Source organism: Typopeltis vanoorti, chromosome 16 (genome assembly GCF_054136105.1).
Source record: "Typopeltis vanoorti isolate ZY-2024b chromosome 16, IOZ_Tvanoo_1.0, whole genome shotgun sequence".
NCBI classification, from domain to species: domain Eukaryota; kingdom Metazoa; phylum Arthropoda; class Arachnida; order Uropygi; family Thelyphonidae; genus Typopeltis; species Typopeltis vanoorti.
In genome coordinates, this window is record NC_143564.1 from 13,631,270 (window position 1) to 13,652,727 (window position 21,458).

Here is a 21,458-nt window from a genome sequence, read left to right on the forward strand (position 1 = left end):
ACGTCATCTGCTGGTAGCCAAAAATTACAGGCACTCACTATGCCTGTAATTTTTGGCAAAGTTGCACTACCCAATGCCAGAAACTCCTCTGTCTTGTTTTTGATGCTTCTGGCATTAGTATATAGAAAGTGTATCATTCCCTTAGGTTCCAACCACCTTTACATCCTGGATTTACTACCCAATTCTATATTGTTGCACGAGAATCTAGATTCTGCATTTTTTGTTTCATTCACACACTCATTAGCTTCACATAAATTCTCCTGCATTCACCCTAATTTCTTTAGTTTTCCTGACTTTGCACTTCCACACTCTCAGTGAATAAAGCCCTCTCTAGGCACCTAACTCTGAATTCATTTAAGTGCAGTCTATCAGCATTGTACATATTTTTCTATCCATGACACTCAGGCAATAAGTTCACAAACTGTACATTATTCCTTTTGGCAACCTGCATATTGATTCATTAGCTATCACCGCCCTCCCTCTCAAATAAAAGAAAACATTGTTATATTATATTTAAGCAGCAATTCTCGTAGAAAGGCTTAGATGTTGGTTAAACATGCTTATTAAATAACTTAAGGAATTTACAACATACAGAGGATATAAATTAAATTAAACTTTAATCTATATTTCCAATATTTCGGCAACGTCATGTTGCCATCTTCACAGGAACTTAAAATAAAGACACGTACATGCAGGCACTACACACAGTAAATGAGGATGAAGCAGGAAGCTATTGTTTCTCCTAAAAGTCCTAATGGTGCCCCCTAGCGAGCTATGTAGGAATTCTTGGCCATTGGGCTGAAGGTCTTCTGATGTAAGTCTCCCAAATTTGGGACAGTCTCATGCAACCAAATTTGTTGAGGTTTGGCACGTTTCTTAGGGTTGAGGCTGATTCCATGAATAGCCTTTCAAATTTGAATTTACTACAGTGTATTACTGTGGCTTTCTTCCACCATATTCTGTGGCATGTATCCAGAGCATGGTCTGCAAGACCAGAGTGGCTGTACTGGTTAAACCGGATGTAGTCCTTGTGTTCTGAAATTCTGATATTTGCTGTCCTGCCTGTTTGGCCAAAGTAGGACAGCTTACTAAATCCCAACCACTTTCCCTAGACCTACCTGGTGTGTACCAGGTGCCTTGCAGTTGTAAGCTGTCCTACTTTGGCCAAACAGGCAGGACAGCAAATATCAGAATTTCAGAACACAAGGACTACATCCGGTTTAACCAGTACAGCCACTCTGGTCTTGCAGACCATGCTCTGGATACACGCCACAGAATATGGTGGAAGAAAGCCACGGTAATACACTGTAGTAAATTCAAATTTGAAAAGCTATTCATGGAATCAGCCTCAACCATAAGAAACGTGCCAAACCTCAACAAATTTGTTTGCATGAGACTGTCCCAAATTTGGGAGACTTACATCAGAAGACCTTCAGCCCAACGACCAAGAATACCTACATAGCCGGCTAGGGGGACACCATCAGGACTTTTAGGAGAAACAATTGCTTCCTGCTTCGTCCTCATTTACTGTGTGTAGTGCCTGCATGCACGTGTCTTTATTTTAAGTTCCTGTGAAGATGGCAACATGACACTGCCGAAATATTGGAAATATAGATTAAAGTTTAATTTATATCCTTTGTACGTTGTAAATTCCTTAAGTTATTTAATAAACATATTTAAGCAGCAGTTCTAGCTGAGGAATTTTAATTTATTAATAAAAAGTGAATATACAGCTTTTTTTAGTTTTTGTGATCTTACATTATTGAGGTATTCAAGTGTGTAAGCCAAAAGCTGAAACATTCACGATTTTGATCTAAGTCACACAGCTACTAAGTAAAAATTGAAAATATTTATAGAGCACTGTATCATATCAACTGGAACATATAAACAAAAAAAAATTCTTATGATTACGTAGCCTGTTTTGATAACACAACCTTCCTACTACAGACTGATCTATATAAAGCAAAACAGCGCAATAGACTCTTGGGAAAATCAAAATAAAATAGCAATTTAATATAAATTAAAGACTGAATTTGAAATATTTGAATAAGATAATATATATGTATACCCCCAGATCCTGGATGGCTTTGTCAGTATTCTCTTCATTAATAAGGTTTTTGATGAGATGATTACTTGACACAGATAAAGAATTTTCTCTTCTTTCTGGATAACAGGTATATAAGGGTAAGGGAAAGCAATGAGATTTTAAATATAAATATCCATACATATATAGAATGAGAAAGAAAAGAAAACAGATAATATTAAAAATAATTAAAAGAAATTGAATCAGTAACCTGCTGCTTTTTTTATTTTATTTTTTATAAAATAAAAGAGGGGAAAATTATATTCATTCTTGCTGTATCAGTAACAATCAAAATCAAAACTCAAGTAGGTATTTCAACTTTTCTTAAATTTCATTTACAGGCAGATCCTAAGATTCAAATCACACATCTGCACCAAGGTTACATGAATATAATTTTCCCCTCAAAATTCCACCCAGTTTATCCTAACCTATTTGATTAAGAGAAGTTTTCGAACATGCAGAAACTTTGTGTGTGTAACATTATTTGAACTTTTTTGTGAAATCGCCGTTAACATTAAAGAGAAGGGGAAACTAATGTGTATGAGAATCTCTCAATGTCTATATCCCTCTTAAAAACTCCTAGTTTCATTTCAAATGGCTTCATGTCATCAAATATAATATCAAGAGTATTACCAGAGCCCTGTAGTTTAAGGTTCAAGTCATTTAAATGTTTGCAAAAATCTGCAAAAAAAACATCAGTTTACAAATCTACAGTCATATACATTTCTTTATAAGACATTTGTTGATTAGTCAAAAAAAAGTTTTATCTCATCCAGGTATTCAACAAATCGTTTCATAACAAGACCTCGACTAAGCCAATGAACATTGTTGTACATTATTAGTCCTTTGTACACCAAATCCACCACATTCAATAGATACTGGCATTGTCTTTTAATCAAAGCAAGTGCAGAAATGTAATTAACAACCTTGGTCACTGTTTGCATCACTTCTTGAAGTTCCTTTAGGCCAGCTTTTGCACATAAAGTCTCCTCATGTATGATGCAATGAAAACCTATCAGAAGATATTGGATGTGTATTTATTTATTTAATTATTTTTAAGGTGAGGTCTGGGTTGTGTGCAGGAAAACAGTCGTTGGCATGCCAAGGGTTCCCCACCCCTGTCCTATATCATTCATGAACAAATTAAACAGTAGTGGTCCCAGCAAGGGACTTGTGGTACACCACTAGTCAGTTTTTGCCTTGATTCTACTTGTCCACATATCATTTTTGATATCTGTCCAGCAGCCACATCATATCCCCATAACAGTGTCATATCCATCTCGATTTGTTTTAATTTGTGTAAAAGAGTTCCACGCGGTATTTTGTCAAATGCCTTTGCACAGGGCCGGCAGAAGTGGGCATGCAGAGCATGTGGGCGCCGCTATGAGGGAGCACCGCCGCCAAGGCACAGTTCATAAGTTCATTTTTAAGAAACAAAATTTTTATCATAAAAACAAAAAATTCTTAGAATGATCAATAATAAAATAAATAAGGCCGGATACACCAAATAAAAATTAAAAAAAAATTGTATATTGCCGCCTCTTTGATCAGCCAGCTGTTTACAATTTTGCAGCGAGAGCAGGCAAAATGCTTGCTTGCAAAATGTTGTGTCTATCTAAAGTGAAACAGTGAACGGTTTTTATGCGCAGAAATGAATTTTCGTACAAAACATTTGTTGCTAGTTAACCAGTCATATGGTACACATCTCAGTAGGCTACTGACAGTAGCACAGTGTGGACTATTATTTCATCTCTGTGTCGTGTAATAATTTCTTGTGGGTATAAAATAGAAATGGAATCAAATATTAAAAAGCGTCATGCTGGGAAAGAAGTAGATATTAAGAAACGAACTGGAATAATGGGCTCTTAATAAATTTGTTAAAATATTAAAATATTCTGATGCAGATTGTAACCAACTCGATACATCAGAAATCAGAGTTGAAGAACCATGCACATCATCCAGTTTACATGAAAGTACTATTGCAACTATTGAACAAGATAACAAGATGCATGATTTAAGCAAAAAACAGTTAGGAAAAGATTTAGTTGTAGTTGACCACAAAACTAACACATTGTTAGTCTCTGTAAATTTAGAAGATCCAGGTGAATAGGGAAATATTGATGAAAAATTATGAGTTGTTTTAATTGAAATGGGGCCTGTTCAAAAGAAAAATATAATATATCCCAGAGATACATATGGTCGTAAATTTGGTGACATGTATTATAATAGAAAAATGGAAAACATGGAGCTCGTGCCAAGAACATGACTCATTTATTCCAAAACTTTAAATTCTTTTTTTTTGCTTTTGTTGCAAACTTTTCGCATCTACTGAATCAAGTAGTCTTATAGAAGGTTATAACGATTGGAGAAATGTAAGTACAACTTTGCATAGACATGAGACTGGTTTAACTCGCATGAAAATTTCTTAAAATGGAAGGAACTTGATAAAAATTTAAAAAACAAAACTACTATTGATTGCCAGACTCAAAGCATGTATGAAATGGAAAAGAAACATTGCACGAGTGTTTTAGAACGCTTGATTGAAATTATAAAATTCCTTGGTAGCCAAAATTTAGCTTTTTGCGGATCATCTGATAAATTATATGAAAGGAATAACGGCAATTTTTTAAATTTAGTTGAACTGTTCGTGAAGTTTGATCCATTATGGAAAATCATGTTGAAAGGGCCCTACAATGAAACAATAGAGTACACTATTTGAGTCAAGACAGTCAAAATGAAATATTGGAAACTTTAAGTAATGCAATCGGGAATACAATTTTATTATCGATTCGAAAATCTAAATATTATTCCATAATTTTAGACTGCACACCTGATGCAAGTAAAACAGAACAAATGACCATTATTATTCGCTTTGTTTCCTGTGACAAAGGAATTGTCAAGATCAGGGAAAACATTTTAGGTTTTGCAATTATTCAAGAAATATACAATTTCTTTTCATTCTCTTACAAACGTTGGGCAATCCTTTTAAAGTTCATAAAAAAATTAACATTGAAACAACCATCAGAAACGCGATGGGAAAGTAAAATTAATGCAATCCGCCCTCTACGATATCAGTTAGGAGAAATTTACGATGCACTTTTTTGAAAATATAAATAATAAAAATTTTTTGCTAAAATAAAGGATTACAAATTTATTTGCTCTCTTATAACTTGGCATGATTTACTTAACAGAATAAACCCTGTGAGTAAAATGCTTCAAGACAAAAATATGAACATTACACTTGCTTTAGAATCTATTGAAAACTTAAAAATATTCTTACAAGAGTACTGATCAGATACAAATTTTAAAGAAGTTCTAAAAACGGCAAAATAACTGAGTGAAGAGGTGGATGGAGAACAAGAATTTAAAACTGGTACAGAAGTTCGACGACAACAGAAGACATGACAATTTGACTACGAGCATCATGACGAAACGTCACAATCGCCAGAAGATAAATTTACAGTGAATGTGTTTTATACACTTCTAGACATTGCAATGTGTTCGTTAATAGAACGTTTTGAACAACTAAAATTATATAATAATAATTTCAATTTCTTGTTTAGATTACTACAAATTAATAATGAAGATTTATGAAAAAATTGTGCCGTTTATAGAGATTCTCTTGAAGGATGACGACAATAAAGACGTAAATGCAATAGAACTATGTGACAAGTTATGTGCTTTCCGGGATATTTTTAGGAAGGATAATTTAAATATTCAAAACTCTTTCGATATTCTTGAATTTTATTGTATCCAATAATTTATCTTTCCCTAACTTTTCAATTGCTTTAAGAATACTATTAACCTTACCTGTTAGTGTAACGAGCGGTGAACGTTCCTTTTCCAAGTTGAAATTGATTAAAACCCACTTAAGAACAAGTATGTCACAAAAAAGGCTTGTTAGTTTGGTGTTAATAGCTATTGAAAATGATATATGTGCGGAATTAGACGTCAAGACCAGTTATTTCTAATTTTGTGAACATGAAATCAAAAACCCTAAAATTTTAATAAAAAATTTCAAGTATATTTATGTAATTTAATTTATTTTCTGTTATTCTGTAAAGATGTTCTTTTTTGAATACATTAAATCTTCTAATTATTTCTGAATTATTTTCTTATTTTCTCATCTATCTTGAGTTTCTTTTATTTTCCTAAAAGATAGTTCCACTTATAAAAATTATTAAAAAAGTTTTACAAGTTACTAAGAATTTAGCAACTTGTAAAATGCAAGAATTTTTAAACTTTAGTTCAAATAAATTTTAACTTTAATTAAAATTCATTTTAATTTTGTTAGCAATTTGGGTCGGTGAGAAGGCTATAATCCCTGTATCATTATATTCAACGATTAAAGTGAAGTGGCTTTATCAAAATTTGCTTTAACTTTTGAGAATTTTTTGAATATTCAAGTTTTTAACGATTATCCTGCCTAGTCAACATCCCTGGTTCATTACATTTAGCGAACCAACGTGTGGCTGTTCTGTCAATTATTTAAGAAATTTCAAATAATTTAAATTTTTATTAACGTGAAAGAACCACACGCCCAGATCGTTACAGGAGGCGCTTAGATAGAAATTGCATGCGGGTGGCAAAGACCCTTTGCCACCCGCATGCAATTCTCCGCATGCTAAGGAGAATTATCATGTTACTCTATTATAAAAAGTTAGTAAATTACTAAAGCATGACTTATCCTTCACAAAGCCATGTCAACCCTCATACAGTATATTTCTTTCCACCCATTCTTGAGTTCTGTTTTAGACCAATTTTTCCAGTACTTTCACACCAAGTCTGATATACTGATTGATCTATAATTTGGTACTGAGGTCTCAGAACCTCCCTTATGCAAGGGAATTATTATTATGTCCTCATTCAACTCCCTTGGAACTCTACCACAGCTGAGACAAAGTGCCTAGTTAGAAGTATTGCAAGTTCCCTTGTGCATTCTCACAAAACCCAAACTAATATTCCATCTAAACCCGCAGTTGTATTTTCACTGAGATTTTGCAATATCCTAAGAACCTCCAATTCATTGACCTCTGTTTCTACATTAGTGTCTGTCACATATGTTAAACAAGTAACCTCACAATCTAGCTGAGCAGGCCAAAGAAAATCCCAAAGAGTTCTTTCATTATGTTGCAAGTAGAGGAAGAATGACCATGTAAGATTAAACTTAATGAGTGATGATGGTCACGAGGTGACAGATTCATATAAAATAGTTGAGTTGCTAAGTGACCACTTGGATGATATATCCTTGCAAAGTGGTCACTCAGTAACTCAAATATTTTATAAGATTCTGTCACCTCGTGACCATCATCATTCATTATCATCCTGATCATTGTACTGTTTGGGAGTTTTCTGGTCACCTTTCTCCTAATGTACCCTCCACAGCATTTTCTTCTTCTGTATCTCCTGCCTAATGATATTACTCATCCATCTAACTCCTACTTGATGCACCCTCCTTACCTTAGGTATGCTATTTAATACTGCTTTGTCTAGATGACCTTTCTATCTATCTATATCCCGTGCACCACTAACATCCTTCCTTCACAGAGTTTTATGCCAATGCACAAATTCAAGCTTCCTCCTTAGTGCATCATAATCACTTGCCTTATAGTTTCACATATACCTGCTCTTGACAGAATATTTCACATGTTTTATAATCTCCCATGTCAAGACTGCATGGTCACCTTTGCCAATCAGAGGCAATGTGGCCACATTGGTTATGGATAGCTGTTCTGATCCTATGACCAATTCCAATACTCTCAATCCCCTAGTTCCCTTCATTTCATGTTGCCTCAAGTAATTATCTCACAGTAAGTGTATAAATTCCATTTCTTCCTGCCATGTGATCTTTCTTCATTCCAATCTATATCTCCAAAGTTGAAGTCCCTATAACAATCCCTCAACCTGTACTCATTTTACTAATTTGCTGATGCAGGTCTTCCAGGACCATACATGGAACTGCTTGGTCTATAGCAACGACCAGCTGTATATTTTGTCTTACCGGCTTTGATCTCATACCAAACTGCTGCTTTTTGGCAGTAATTCATCCACTATCATCATCAGTACCCCTCTCCCATCCTATCTTATTTATCTTCCCTGAAAATACTAAACCCTTCATATTTTATATCTGTAACTACATCATCTGCTGTTAACAAAGTGTCACTAATGCCTATAACTTGTGGTAAGGTTGCACTAACCAGTGCCAAAAACTCCTGCCTTTTGTTGCTGATAATCCTTCTGGCATTAGAATATAGAAATTGCAGCATCCCTTTAGGCCTCCATCCACCTTTACTTCCTGAATTGACTACCTTATTCAATATTTTTGCTCGAGAGACTAGATCCTGTACTTGGTCATTCGCCTCAAAGTAATGCATTTCGGGATGAAAAGATTATTCACTTCTTATCATATTGATAGTACTAGTTTACAGAAAATTTATGAGGCTAGGGATCTGGGGATGATGGTGGATAGAGATTTGAAATTCAGAGGACATATTCTAAGAGTTGGTAAAATAGCTCAGAGGATTACTTGGATGCTGAAGAGCACATGAAAGTTATTATCTCTCTTTATAAGGCTATGATTTGGCTTTTTGTTGACTACTGTGCACAGATTTGGTCACCTGTGTTTTTTGGGGGATCGAGAGGTAGTGGAGAGGATTCAGAGACAAGTGACCAAGCTGATGACATCTCTGTGGGTTGCAGAGTTTAGCTTGCGGGTAGAGGAAAGGGGATTTACTAAAGGGACATATAAGATTGAATCAGAAGTAATATTTCAATACAAGGGGAGTGGGGGGAAAACAAGGGGTCACACTTAGAAGCTGTCTTAAGAGTGTGCAGACTAGGTTCTTTTCTTGAAGAGTGGTGAACGAGTGGAATGGGTTGCCAGAGGTGGTTGTGAGTACCCCAATAGTGAATAGGTTTATGAAGATGTATGACAGGTATTGCATATTAATAGATAGGGTAGGGTCTACCGCAATGAATCTTTTGACACCATGGAGTGCCCACATAAATAATAATTAGTTATTTAAAAAAAAAGATATTGATATGTGATTAAAATAAGACTTTCCTATATCTTAGACAGAGAGAGGCAGTCTTCCTGAATTAAGTATAGATGGTGAAATAAGGGATCAATGCTTTCTTTAAACAATATTCAAATTTATACCAATATTAATGAAGTAAGTGTGTATTACAACATAGGATGTTGCAGTCTGTATCTATTCCATGTTGTACCATGCCAGATTTTTCAGATTTATTGTTGCCTATAAAAGACTGTTGTTCTTGTATTCTCTTTTCTACAAAGCATCCAGTTTATCCAAAGTAAGAATGATGACAGTCACAAGGAACTGTTGGATGAAGAGGAATGTCTTTATGTATATTGCTAGAACCTCTTAGTTCTATGGTTTAGCCATAGAACTTAGTTCTATGGCTAAACCATAGAACTTAGAACTAACCATAGTTCTAAGTTTTCCTATGGTGTCTCAATTGTGTCTCAATTGAGAGTTACAACTTCATCTAGTAAAGAGTTCAGTTTTCTGAGTTGTCTGTTAGTGGGATTGTAATCCAATTCTAGGTCCATTGATTGATTCTGTAATAAAAGACTGACTTTTCTTATATAATCCATAACAACAGTTGCATTCCATTTGTCGAACTTAGTAATGATGAGATGACTGTTGTATCTTAAAGGTTGTAATGCTTTCATTTCAGCTGATGAAAGGTTTCACTTCAATAGGATGAAATTACCAAATGAAGCTTATTAGCATTCTTACCAAATAGAGTGAATAAGTTCCATTCAATGTTGTCAAGGAAATATAGTAAGATATCCTTTTAGGAACTATGGAGAAATTGTGTCCCTTTGAAAGAATAAGGGTGTCACTTTTGGTTACTGGGCATTCTGAGATATTTACTACCTAATTTTATGGTTTACATAAGATACATAAGTGAGACATTTCTCTTCATCCAGTCATAAACTGCAAAAATTCACCTACTTACTGAATAGCCAAATTTTTAGCACACCTATTGAAAGTTCAGATTGACAGCTCCCACTCATTTATAAAAATTTTGAATTTCTAGATAAAGTAAAAAAAAAAAAAAAAATGTTTCCCTACAACTCACTAATATAATGGTTTGTTGTGATATAGAATCTCTCTCTTGAAAAATATTCCTCTTGAGGATACACTACATCCATTTTCAGAAGCATTTCCACAGGACATAATTCAACTTTGTTATGTACTCTGGATATTTTATTTTTCAGAATCAGTTTTACAGTCAAGTTGAAGGAACCACAACAGGAGGTCCACTCTCCCTCACACTTGCTAACTTTTATTTAGAACATCTAGAAGACATCCTTTTCTCGTCCATGCGCCTTCAGCCTTTGTTTTGGGTTCATTATATAGATGACGTTTTTGCTATCTGAACCCATAATGAAAACATATTATCTATTTTTTATTTATCTAATATAAACAATCTATATCCATGAATTAAATTTAACATGGAAATGGAAAAAGACAACAAATGGTCCTTTTTAAGATGTTGTACTCCATCACCATCGGGTGAATTAATTACTTCCATTTATCGAAAGCCTACTTTCAATGGACAGTACATTCAACAGTAATCAGCTCAAAAACCATTACAGAAGACAGGAAGTATAAAAACTTTATTGAGATGTGCTCATATCCTACACCTCAATTATTACAGCAGGAACTCTTAAATATAAAATATGAAACTCAACGGCTTTTCAGAAAGGACCATGCAAAAGCTTTTTAATTCCCATAATCCTAGCTCAAATAAGCATGAAATAGCACGTTTGGTTCCAATTCCTTACATGTCTGGCATCTTGAAACCCATTTCCAGAATTCTTAAGATATATAATTTAGTGGTTATCAACAAATTATCAGCATGGTTTCCATCTTCAAAAGATAAACGGCCTCCTCTAGCTCTCCCTGATGTTTATCAAGTTCCTTGTTGACTGTCATCATTCTTACTTTGGACAAACTGGATGCTCTATAGAAAAGAGAATACAAGAATGCCAATGTTACATTAGCACAACATCCTATGGGCTGAAACACGCTTACTTCATCAATATCAGCATAAATTTGAATGCTTGTTTAAAGACAGTGCTGAGGCCTTACCATCTGAACTAAAATCGGAACAACTGCTTGTCTCTATCTAAGACATGGGAAAATCTTATTTTAATTACACGTCAATAATTTTTTTTAAATAGCTAATGAATTATCTTTAATTCATTAGCTATTTAAATGTTGACAAGGAAATATTTATCTAATTGCATAAATTTATCTAATTTATGCAATTTATCAGTTATACCATTGCACTGCTTTATGTATAACATCATGCACATCTTTTTCAGGTCAATTCATTGTTCACATTCTACTTTGTAATTAACTACTATTGCTAATGTCTCAAACAAACCATCCAAAGGTGCCAAGCCTCCTGGACCACTTACAACAACTATGATAAATACAAAACTTAAAAAGCTCCAAGCTGGCTCGACTGTCCCCAGGAATAACAAGGATTGCGTTGCTTGTTTGGGAGGAGGGAAAGCTTCAAAAAATAAGTTACAGTCCCCTAAACAACACTTTCTCAAGATATGTTCCCTAAACATAGAAGGACTATCTAAATCCAAAGCAGGAGTCATCGTCAAAATAGCCAAAGACAAAGTAATTGATGTCTTGGCTCTGGAGGAAACTCATGTGCCTGACACAGCCTCAATAGACTAAAGATCCCAGGTCTAATTCTCATGTCTCATAACGGCCATCCCAAGCATGGCCTGGCAACCTACATCCGGCCTGGCCTCAAGGACATAACCCAACATGTACTTAATACAGAATACTCCATAGGTATTAAAGTTCAAAATACCATCTTCTGCAAGGTCTACAAACCAACCATCGCAATCCTGGCCTGATCAGATGGATCAGCCACCACCTCATCCTGCTATCTATGTTGGTGACTTCAACTCCTATCACACCATGTGGGGCTAACAACCAGGATGATGATAATCTAATTAACTGGATGGATACATATAACCTGTATTTGATTTACAATGCCGAGCAGGAGGACACTCTCCACTCAGCCAGATGGAACAGAACCTACACCCCCAGATCTGTGCATAGTCACTAAAGACTCTGAAGACCACCCTCTGCCAACAACCAGAACCATCCTCAACAGATTCCTTAATAGTCAACATTGTCCTACATTAATAGAGACAGGCACATCGATCCCAGTCATCAGTGGAACACCAATCGTTAGATGGAACCTTCGCAGGTCCAACTGGAATGCATTTCAGAAACAAATCAAGCAAACCATTAGAGAAATTCCACCCACTCCAAATTGCTATCCTAGAATTGTTAAATTAATCAAAACTGCAGCCAAAGCCTCTATTCCTAGAGGCCACAGAAAACAATATATATCCCATGCCGGAGTAGAGAAACTGAAGAATGTTTAGCCAAATACGAGGAAACTGAACACCTAACTGTTGCTAAGGAGCTCATAGCAACCCTGGATAAAAACAGAAAGGAAAGATGGATCTCAACCATTCATGAACTCGATTTCACCACATCTAGCCAGAAAAGCTGGTCACTTCTTAGAAAATTAGGTGGGGCAGAACCGACAATAAACAAAACAACAGAGATAACTCCTGATCAAATGGCTAATCATTTATTGAAAACCTCCAAGATATGTCCCAGCTTTATCAGGAAAAATTGCTAAGCAATTTTTCCTGATAAAGCTGGGACATATCTTGTATAGAGCTGGGTCCTGAAGAAGAGACAAGAACTTCCTGAACTTGTACATCCAGAATCTCGGGAAGAGGTACAGGTAGCCTTAAAACTCACCAAGAATGGCAAGGCTGCAAGAGTGGATGGGTATCCTCCCTGAGTTTCTAAAACATCCTGGTCAACAAGGCCAAACATGGCTGGCTGCCTTTTTCTCAGAAATTATAATGACTGGTAAACTACCAAATCTGTGGCAGGAAGCCAAAATAATTGCTATGTCCAAACCAGGGAAAGATCCAAATTATGTGAAAAATCTATGACCTATCTCCTTGCTTTGCTCCACCTTTAAGCTCTTTGAAAGAATTCTCCTTAAAAGAATTTCACCAATTACCAAAAGAGCACTCCCAATTGAACAAGCTGGCTTCAGGACAGGAAGAAGTTGCTGTGACCAGGTCCTGGCTCTGACAACACAGATTGAAGCAGGCTTCCAGAAGAAACTGAAATCTAGAGCTGCTTTCATTGACTTAACTTCAGCTTATGACAGTCTGGATCAGGGGCCTCTTCCTAAAGCTAGGAAATAGAATAAGGTGCAAAAAACTTTCCAGCTTTTTGAATCCATTCTCTCCAACAGAAAGATCTGGGTCTATATTGGCAGAAAAAAGAGCAGGCCCAGATTCCTTCACAATGGTCTCCCACAGGGCTCTGTGTTATCCCCTTTACTTTTTAACATCTATGTATGACTTACCACATACCAGCTCAAGCAAGTATATGTACGCTGATGTCCTAGTGATCCTACATGAATCTACATCCTTTGCCAACCCGGAATCAACCTTGAACACAGACCTGAACGTCCTGGAAGAGTACTTTAAGCAGTGGTACTTGAAGCCAAATCCAACAAAAACTGTGTCCACAGTATTTCACCTGAACAATGCTGAGGCGAATCGACACCTCAACCTTTCTTTCTTTCTGTGGAAAAATGGTACAACACGAGCCTCACCTGAAATACCTTGGAGTGAGCCTGGACAGAAGCCTAACTTATAAAAGGCACATCATCAACTTATCCAACAAAATTAAAATGAGAAACAACATCATTTCAAGGCTTGCTGGAACAACCTGGGGTTGTGGCGCAGAAGTCCTACGGTCATCTGCACTAGCCCTCTCATTCTCTGCAGCAGAATATTGTGCCCCTGTCTGGAAGAGAAGTGCACACACTAACATTATAGACACCCAGCTAAACTTTACCATGTGCACAATTAGTGGGACAGTGAGAAGCCTCTCTTTCTCTCTCCTGGCTGCCTGTCCTATCTAACATTGCTCCATCAAACATATGGAGAAGACAAGCCTCGATTAAAGAATTTGATAAAGCAATGAGCAACCCACTCCTGCCCCTGCACCAGACTCTCATAAATCCACCTGGTCTTTGCCTAAAATCTAGAAAGCCACTCTGGTCCATGGATGAACTTCTCTTCAGCTGCCCTGTCATCAACACCTGACATGTGGAGAGAATACTGGTCCAACAATCTCCCAACAAACGGCTTCCTGGTAGAAGAACCCTTGTGCTCTGCAGCCTGATTTTGCTCTTTCTAGGAAGATTTGGTCATCAATCAACAGGATCAGAACTAACCAGGGCAGATGTGGATACCTACTACATAAATAAGGGCTGTTAGACCACCCTTATTGTGATTGTTTTCCATTGGGTCAGACGATTACTCATATTGTGTACGACTGTCCAAGGTGCCAATTTCATGGTGGTGGCCTACAGGACATCCACAAGATGATGGATGAGGCCTTGGATTGGCTTTCCAGACTGGACATTGATCTGTAGTTGTAATTTCTTTTGCTTTTTTTTTAAAAAAGGAAGACTTGGAAAGCAGCTTGTGCCTTGTATGTAATGAACTTTTACATGTTAAAATATCATCATTTGTTTCTGGATATTGTGATTGTACATTTCACTTGCCAGTTTCACAAAGCCATATGCGTAAATAAATAAATAAATCGCTACTGATGATGGCCTGTAATATTCAGGCTAAATACATAGCTTTAAATAAATAGCATTACTCATCCCTTGTGTTTATTTATGTTAATTTGAAGAAAAGGATAAAGAGATGCTGAAATAAGATGATTAACTAATGAAATATTGAGTATGAAGACAGATTTATTCTCTGGGTTTTCAAGAGAATAAAAAGATGCAAAACATGTTCAGAGGTGATTAACTAAGTTGGTTTCTGATGTCTGGAATGTCAAGTATGAAGACAGATTGCTGAGTCTAACTGGTAATTAGTTTACGGAATTGCTGAGTCTAGTGGATATAAGGAAGAGTGGAGGGGGGGGGGGCAGCATGTTCAAAACATATGAGTTGGTAAGGGGTTAAATTCCAGATTAATATGGATCAGATTTTTTTATTGAACAGATGGAGACAGGGGAAGAACAAGATGACATCCCTAGAAGATGTAGAAGGAGGGGGTGAAGAGTAGGTAACTTGCATGAAGAGTTTGTGGGTGGTTGGAATGACTGCTTGGAAATGTGGTGAGTGTTGAGACAGTGAATGAATTCAACTCATAGTATGATGAGCACTGTGTGTATGTGTGTGATGGAAGCCCTCTCGTGATGAGTCTTTGATTCCATCACAATTCCATCATTATTATTAATAATGATATTCCTACATTGCTAGTTTTTTGTCTTCTTTTTCATCACTACTACCTTATTTTTATTTAATTATTATTATAGGATGTGGAAAAGAAAACGAAAAGTTTATAGGACCACATGTCCTAGGAGAAAAAAAATAGAAGAGGAGAGAGATTAGCTGAATTTGCTGCAGCTGAACAACTCTTTATCATGAACTTTTTTCAACAAACACCCAGGAAGAAGATGGATTTGGCAATCATCGAATGGAGACACAAAAAATGAAATTGACTACATTTTAACAGACTGTAAAAAACTGGTACAAAATGGTGGCACAATAGGGGAAACATACTTCAACACAGATTCTGACCACAGACTCCTCAGAGCCATTATAAGAATAGACCACAAAAAAGAACAACACATCAGGGCAACATCAACCCACAAAAGACAACCCAAACAAATAGACTACCACAAGTTCAGGAAGTACATAGAGGAGACCAAATGGACTATTAAGAACTGTTACATAAATGATGATTATATTGATTTTAATAATAAATTCAATGAGTCCATGCGGTTAGCCTAGTGGCTTTGCACCTCGCAACCATATGCCTGGGAAAGGAGTGTCCCGGGTTCGATTCCGGTCAAAGATGTAAGGAATTTTAGGATCTTCCTCAGGCATAGCCAAGTTAGCTGGTCTTGGGCATGGGCAGTAGGGTTTTTTCTGCCAGTTTATCTGGCATTCTTCATCCCGCAAGCAGGCAAACTGGCCCGTGAACATACGCCTCTACAGCCAAAAAACATATCCCCCCCCCAGCGGCAGACCAGGCGACAGGTCGGTTGGGAGCGGTACTAACATGTAGTAGCATCTAAGTAACATGCGGATCCTGCATAGGAAGCAGGAATAACACGTAGTGAAGCATAATAATAAATAAATAAATTCAATAATTCAACGAGTGCAAGAAAAAAATCAGAAATTTCCGTGAAACTAAAGAAAAGAGAATGACTCTCACCTCAAACTATAGAACTACTGAAAAGAGAAAAGAACTGAAGAAATCTGAAGAAAATTTTCTAGAATACAAAATTATCTGTAAGTTACTAAGGAAAAGAATTCCAGAAGACTACAAAGCTTTCGGGCTACAAAAACTAAGAGAAGCAGTGCAGGCAAAAACCAGTCTGAAAAAAATAGAGAAAGAATTAAATTTTAAACAGTCAATTCCATCTGCTTTACAGGATCAAAATGGAGAAAAACATACTAATAGAAAAAGGAAAGAAGAAATTGTGCAGAATTTTTATAAAGATCTTTATACAACTAAGTGCCAAGTTTCAGAACCTATCATTCCAAAACTAAACAATATACCAGATGTACTTCCAGAAGAAATAGAACACACCCTTAAGAAAATGAATAAAGGTAAAACATCAGGACTTGATTATGTTAAGGCTGAAGAAATCCAAAAAGGTGGACTAATTATTTTCAAAATATCCCAAAGGAATGGAAGACCTCAAAATACTTCAATTCAAAAAAGGGAACAAGGAAGACATAAAAAATTACTGTCCAATCTGTCTACTCTTTCACATATATAAAATCATGAACAGAGTAATACTGAACAGAATCCAAAACACTCTAGAAGACAACTCCAGTAGAGAGCAGACAGGATTCAGAAGAGGCTTCACAATAGATCATATCCAGGTCATTTCACAACTAACAGGAAAATGCACAGAATACCGAATCCCTCTGTTTCTTCTTTGTTGATTTTAACAAAAGCATTTCATACCATAGAACACAATGCAGTCATCTGTGCCTTACTGGAAATAAACATGGACCCAACTTACATCCACATGATAAAAGAAATTAACAAAAATCAGACCACACAAATAACCATATTTGATCAACCAATAAATATAGATATAAAGAGAGAGGTCTGCCAACGCGATGTGATCTCCCCTAATCTATTTACCAGCACTTTAGAATACACTCTGAAAAAACATAGACCTAAATGGAGGAATAAGCATAGATGCTGAAAAACTACAAATCCTTATGTTTGCCGATGATCTAGTACTGATATCCCACAATCCAAAAGATCTAAAAGAAATGGGTGAAAAAAAATACACAAACAGCAGTAAGATAGGCTTAGAAATTAATCTAGAAAAAACAAAATGGATCAAAAACATCTACACAAGACAGTCACCTATTATTAACAACATTCCTATACAGTGCGGTTCAAAATTCCACGTACAAACTTTGAGGGTAGGTAGAGAACATCAAAATCAATCATATTCACATAGAAAAGCATGACAGGAAATGCCACTGCAAGGTACTAACAGACACACAAAGATACAGAAATAAAACAAGGCAATAAGTAGTGTAAAAAACTTTATTAGGCGTAACTGAATAGTAGTTGGATACATAATATGGTTTCACATCAGGTGCTCAAAGTTACGACCATTAGCAGTGAAGCATGCTTGACACCGACGATGCATTGGTTGCCGTATATTTTCAAAAATACCTGGAGTTTCCCGGATATTAGCAGCGCCGATGCCGATTCTTGCCTCGAGGTCCATGTCAGAGGCAACAGGCGTTTCATACACCATGGCTTTAAGGGTCCCCACAGAAAGAAATTAATGCTCCATAAATCAGGTGAGCGTGGGGCCATGAGATGGGTCCACCATGCCCAATTCATCAGGCCCCAAAGGACCTGTCCAATTACTGATACACTGAAATGCTAAAATGGACTGGAGCCCTGTCGTGTTGGAACCACATCTGCCAATGCACAGTCATTGGAACATTGTTCAGTAAATCTGGCAGAATTTCTTCCAGAAAGGTCGGATACTTCTGGGAGTCCAGTTGGGGTGGTAACAGGTATGGGCCAACTAAACAGTCAGTGACGATACCTGCCCATACATAAATGGTGAAGCGTTGTTGTGCAGCATGTGATCGCACAGCGTGTGGGTTCTCATGGGCCCACACATGAGCATTGTGGTGATTGAAGACCCCGTCACGGGTAAATGAAGCTTCATCCATGAACAAAATACAAGTTGGAAAATCTGGGTCTACGGCACTTTTCTGCAGAAACCACTGTGCAAATTCCACACGTCGAGGATAATCTTCAGCCATCAGTAACTGGACCCATTGCATATGAAATGGATGTAAGGACTCAGAGTGCAAAACACGCAATACACTGGATCAAGATACTCCTATAGAAGAGGCAATGGCATGTGTGCTTGTCTCTGGATTATTGTCCATGGCATGCAACACCTCCTCTTCCATGGCAGGATTTTGCATCGAATGTGGCCACCCACTATCATGCCTGCGATCCCTGAATGATCCATAGTCACACAAATTCAGATTCAAATGCACAAACATTTGGTGATGTAGTACATGTCTGTTTGGGTACCTTTCACGATACATTCGTACAGCGACCCGTCCATTACCGTCAGCTAGCCCATAAACGAGGTGCATGTCTGCCATCTCTGCATTCGTAAAACGACACGTTCTTCGTACAACATCAAAAGCTTGAATGAGGAAGCCCCAATTGCTCACCTGTAGTGCTGGTGAACCTATCATTTTCGGGTGGCGTTTCCGGTCATGCTTTCCTATGTGAATATGGTTGAATTTGATGTTCTCTACCTCCCCTCAAAGTTTGTACATGGAATTTTGAACCACCCTGTAGAACAAGTTGACTCTTACAATTACTTAAGACAAACAATAAAAATGAGTAACGATTTATCTGAAGAACTAGCAAAAAGAAAGAAAGCTGCATGGCTATCAAACAGACTAAAAGAAACACTGATCGAAATCTTGACATCTCTGCAAAGGCAAAATTATTTAATAGTGACATTCTTCCATCATTCACATATGGATCAGAAACATGGAACACAACAAGAAAAGAAGAAGAGACTCTCAGAATAACTCAGCCTGCAATAGAACGTAGGATTTGTAACATCAGCAAAATGGAACATGTTAGAAACACGGAACTAAGAAAGAGATCAGGCATAAAAGATGTGGTAACTGCAGTATACAAAAGCAAGATGAGATGGGCAGGTCACATAGCCAGACTCAAGGATAAAAGATGGACATACAGAATACTCAACTGGCAACCAAGAATAAAGAGAAAACCAGGAAGACCACTTACAAGATGGGAAGATCCACTAGTGAAATCTATGAGTATAACATGAAGAGAGAGAGAGAGAAGATTTGTGATCTGCACTCATGGAGAAATCCTGAGTGAAACACAGGTCCATGAAGGTAATTTTTTTTTTTTCTGAAATGCAAAGTAATTGAAATAGAGAAATGAATATTTTCAAAACTAAAAAAAAATCTTTCTCATTACACACACACACACACACACACACACATATATATATATATATATATTTCAAAAAATAGATTTAATGACTCCAAGACCGAGATAACATATAAAGATTTTAATGATAAATACTACTAGTTTCGGCATACAGCAGCCTTCTTCAGGTATTTATAAAGGAAAGGAATACTAATAAACATTGAATTATTTAAACAAACTGGAAATTACAGGTACAAATTGCCTCACATAATCGATACATAAAAACGTTGCATTTTTCAAGTTGTTCCAACTGGCGTGCCATTGTTTGTTGCAATTGTGCGTGCAAGTTCACGTGAACGCCAATATTGAATAACTGCAGCATGGCTATCTGGGATGTTATAACTTAAATTATTATTTAAGTGGACTGGGTTCAGTAGGATTTCCCTTGATTCTACGATTTTCCTTTCAAACTCATCTTCACAGCGAAAAATATTTTCTGATCTATTCCAGCATACAGAGTGGCTTTGTTGGTCATCATTAGGGTTATTTGAAAAAAGAGCATGACTGGATAACGCAGTTGCATGAGATCTTTTGTATGAGATGTCTCTCTTATGCTCTTCTATGCGTTGTTCAATAGATTTGTTAGTTTGACCAAAGTATGGGATATTGCAATCACACCACAATTTATATACTCCAGGGTACTTAAGGTTGTGATGAGTAGGTTTTGGATGGCTGATTAGAGAGCGGATTTTTGGAAGTGTGGTGAAGAAGGTCCTGATATTATATTTTTTAAGGACTTTAGCTATTTTCTTAGAGACTGTGCTAATGTATGGAATGGAGATGCTACCTTTAAAATTAATAGTCTCTGTTGTGCACTGCTTAGGAGGGTTCAGAAGAAATTTCTTAATTGTTTTTTCAGAGTATCCATTTTGTTTAAAAATAAGAGTGAGGTGATTCATTTCTTTTTGTAGTTCATCTTGTTCATTTAAGAGAGAACGTGCTCTGTGTCCTAAGGTAGATATATTCATTATTTGGAATCACGGGCACACAGCTCTCACAGATTTTCTTCGTCATCTAAACATCCAACATCCTAATATAAAATTTATTGCTGATATAGAAAATAATAACTCTTTACCTTTTTTGGATGTTATGCTTACACGATGCTCTGAAAGATTAAAAATCTCTATGTACAGAAAACCTACGCATACCAATAGATATCTGCATAATCTTTCTCATCATTTTCCACCACAAAAACTTGGAATTATATCTACCTTAGGACACAGAGCACGTTCTCTCTTAAATGAACAAGATGAACTACAAAAAGAAATGAATCACCTCACTCTTATTTTTAAACAAAATGGATACTCTGAAAAAACAATTAAGAAATTTCTTAATTTCTTAATTGTTAAAACTAGTAGTATTTATCATTAAAATCTTTATATGTTATCTCGGTCTTGGAGTCATTAAATCTATTTTTTGAAATGTATAACAACCGAGTAAAAGATGATCGGCACATATATATATAATGATTTAATACCTGATTGTGCACTTTCTGACCCGTGAATGGCTTTCAAATTGTGAGACTGTTTGCATGAAGCCTGAATTTTATCTTCAATGCTAACATCATTGCTGTTCTGTCTCTTCAGAATCTTTTCCTATATAAATCTTGGTATTATTCTTTATCATAAAGCAGCATAAAACAAAAAAATTACATTATAAAAAAACTTAAATAAAATAGTATTGTTAATT

The 21,458-nt window shown here is 36.3% G+C and overlaps 2 protein-coding genes across 2 annotated transcripts in view; both read right to left on the reverse strand.

Annotated features, from left to right (window-relative positions):
* LOC150097855 (inositol 1,4,5-triphosphate receptor associated 2-like) overlaps positions 1-2,227 on the reverse strand; it is a 189,834-nt gene extending 187,607 nt beyond the window's left edge. The window contains exon 1 of the mRNA XM_090406610.1: positions 2,069-2,227. Within this exon, the coding sequence (XP_090262736.1) occupies positions 2,069-2,227 (159 nt within the window). The remainder of the gene's footprint in view (positions 1-2,068) is intronic.
* Positions 2,228-3,642: 1,415 nt separating this feature from the next.
* Positions 3,643-21,458, reverse strand: part of LOC150097856 (uncharacterized) — a 195,857-nt gene continuing 178,041 nt past the window's right edge. Inside the window, exons 8-9 of the mRNA XM_090406611.1 lie at positions 21,247-21,364; positions 3,643-3,698 (exon numbers count right to left, since the gene is read on the reverse strand). Of these exons, the coding sequence (XP_090262737.1) occupies positions 3,643-3,698; positions 21,247-21,364 (174 nt within the window). The remainder of the gene's footprint in view (positions 3,699-21,246; positions 21,365-21,458) is intronic.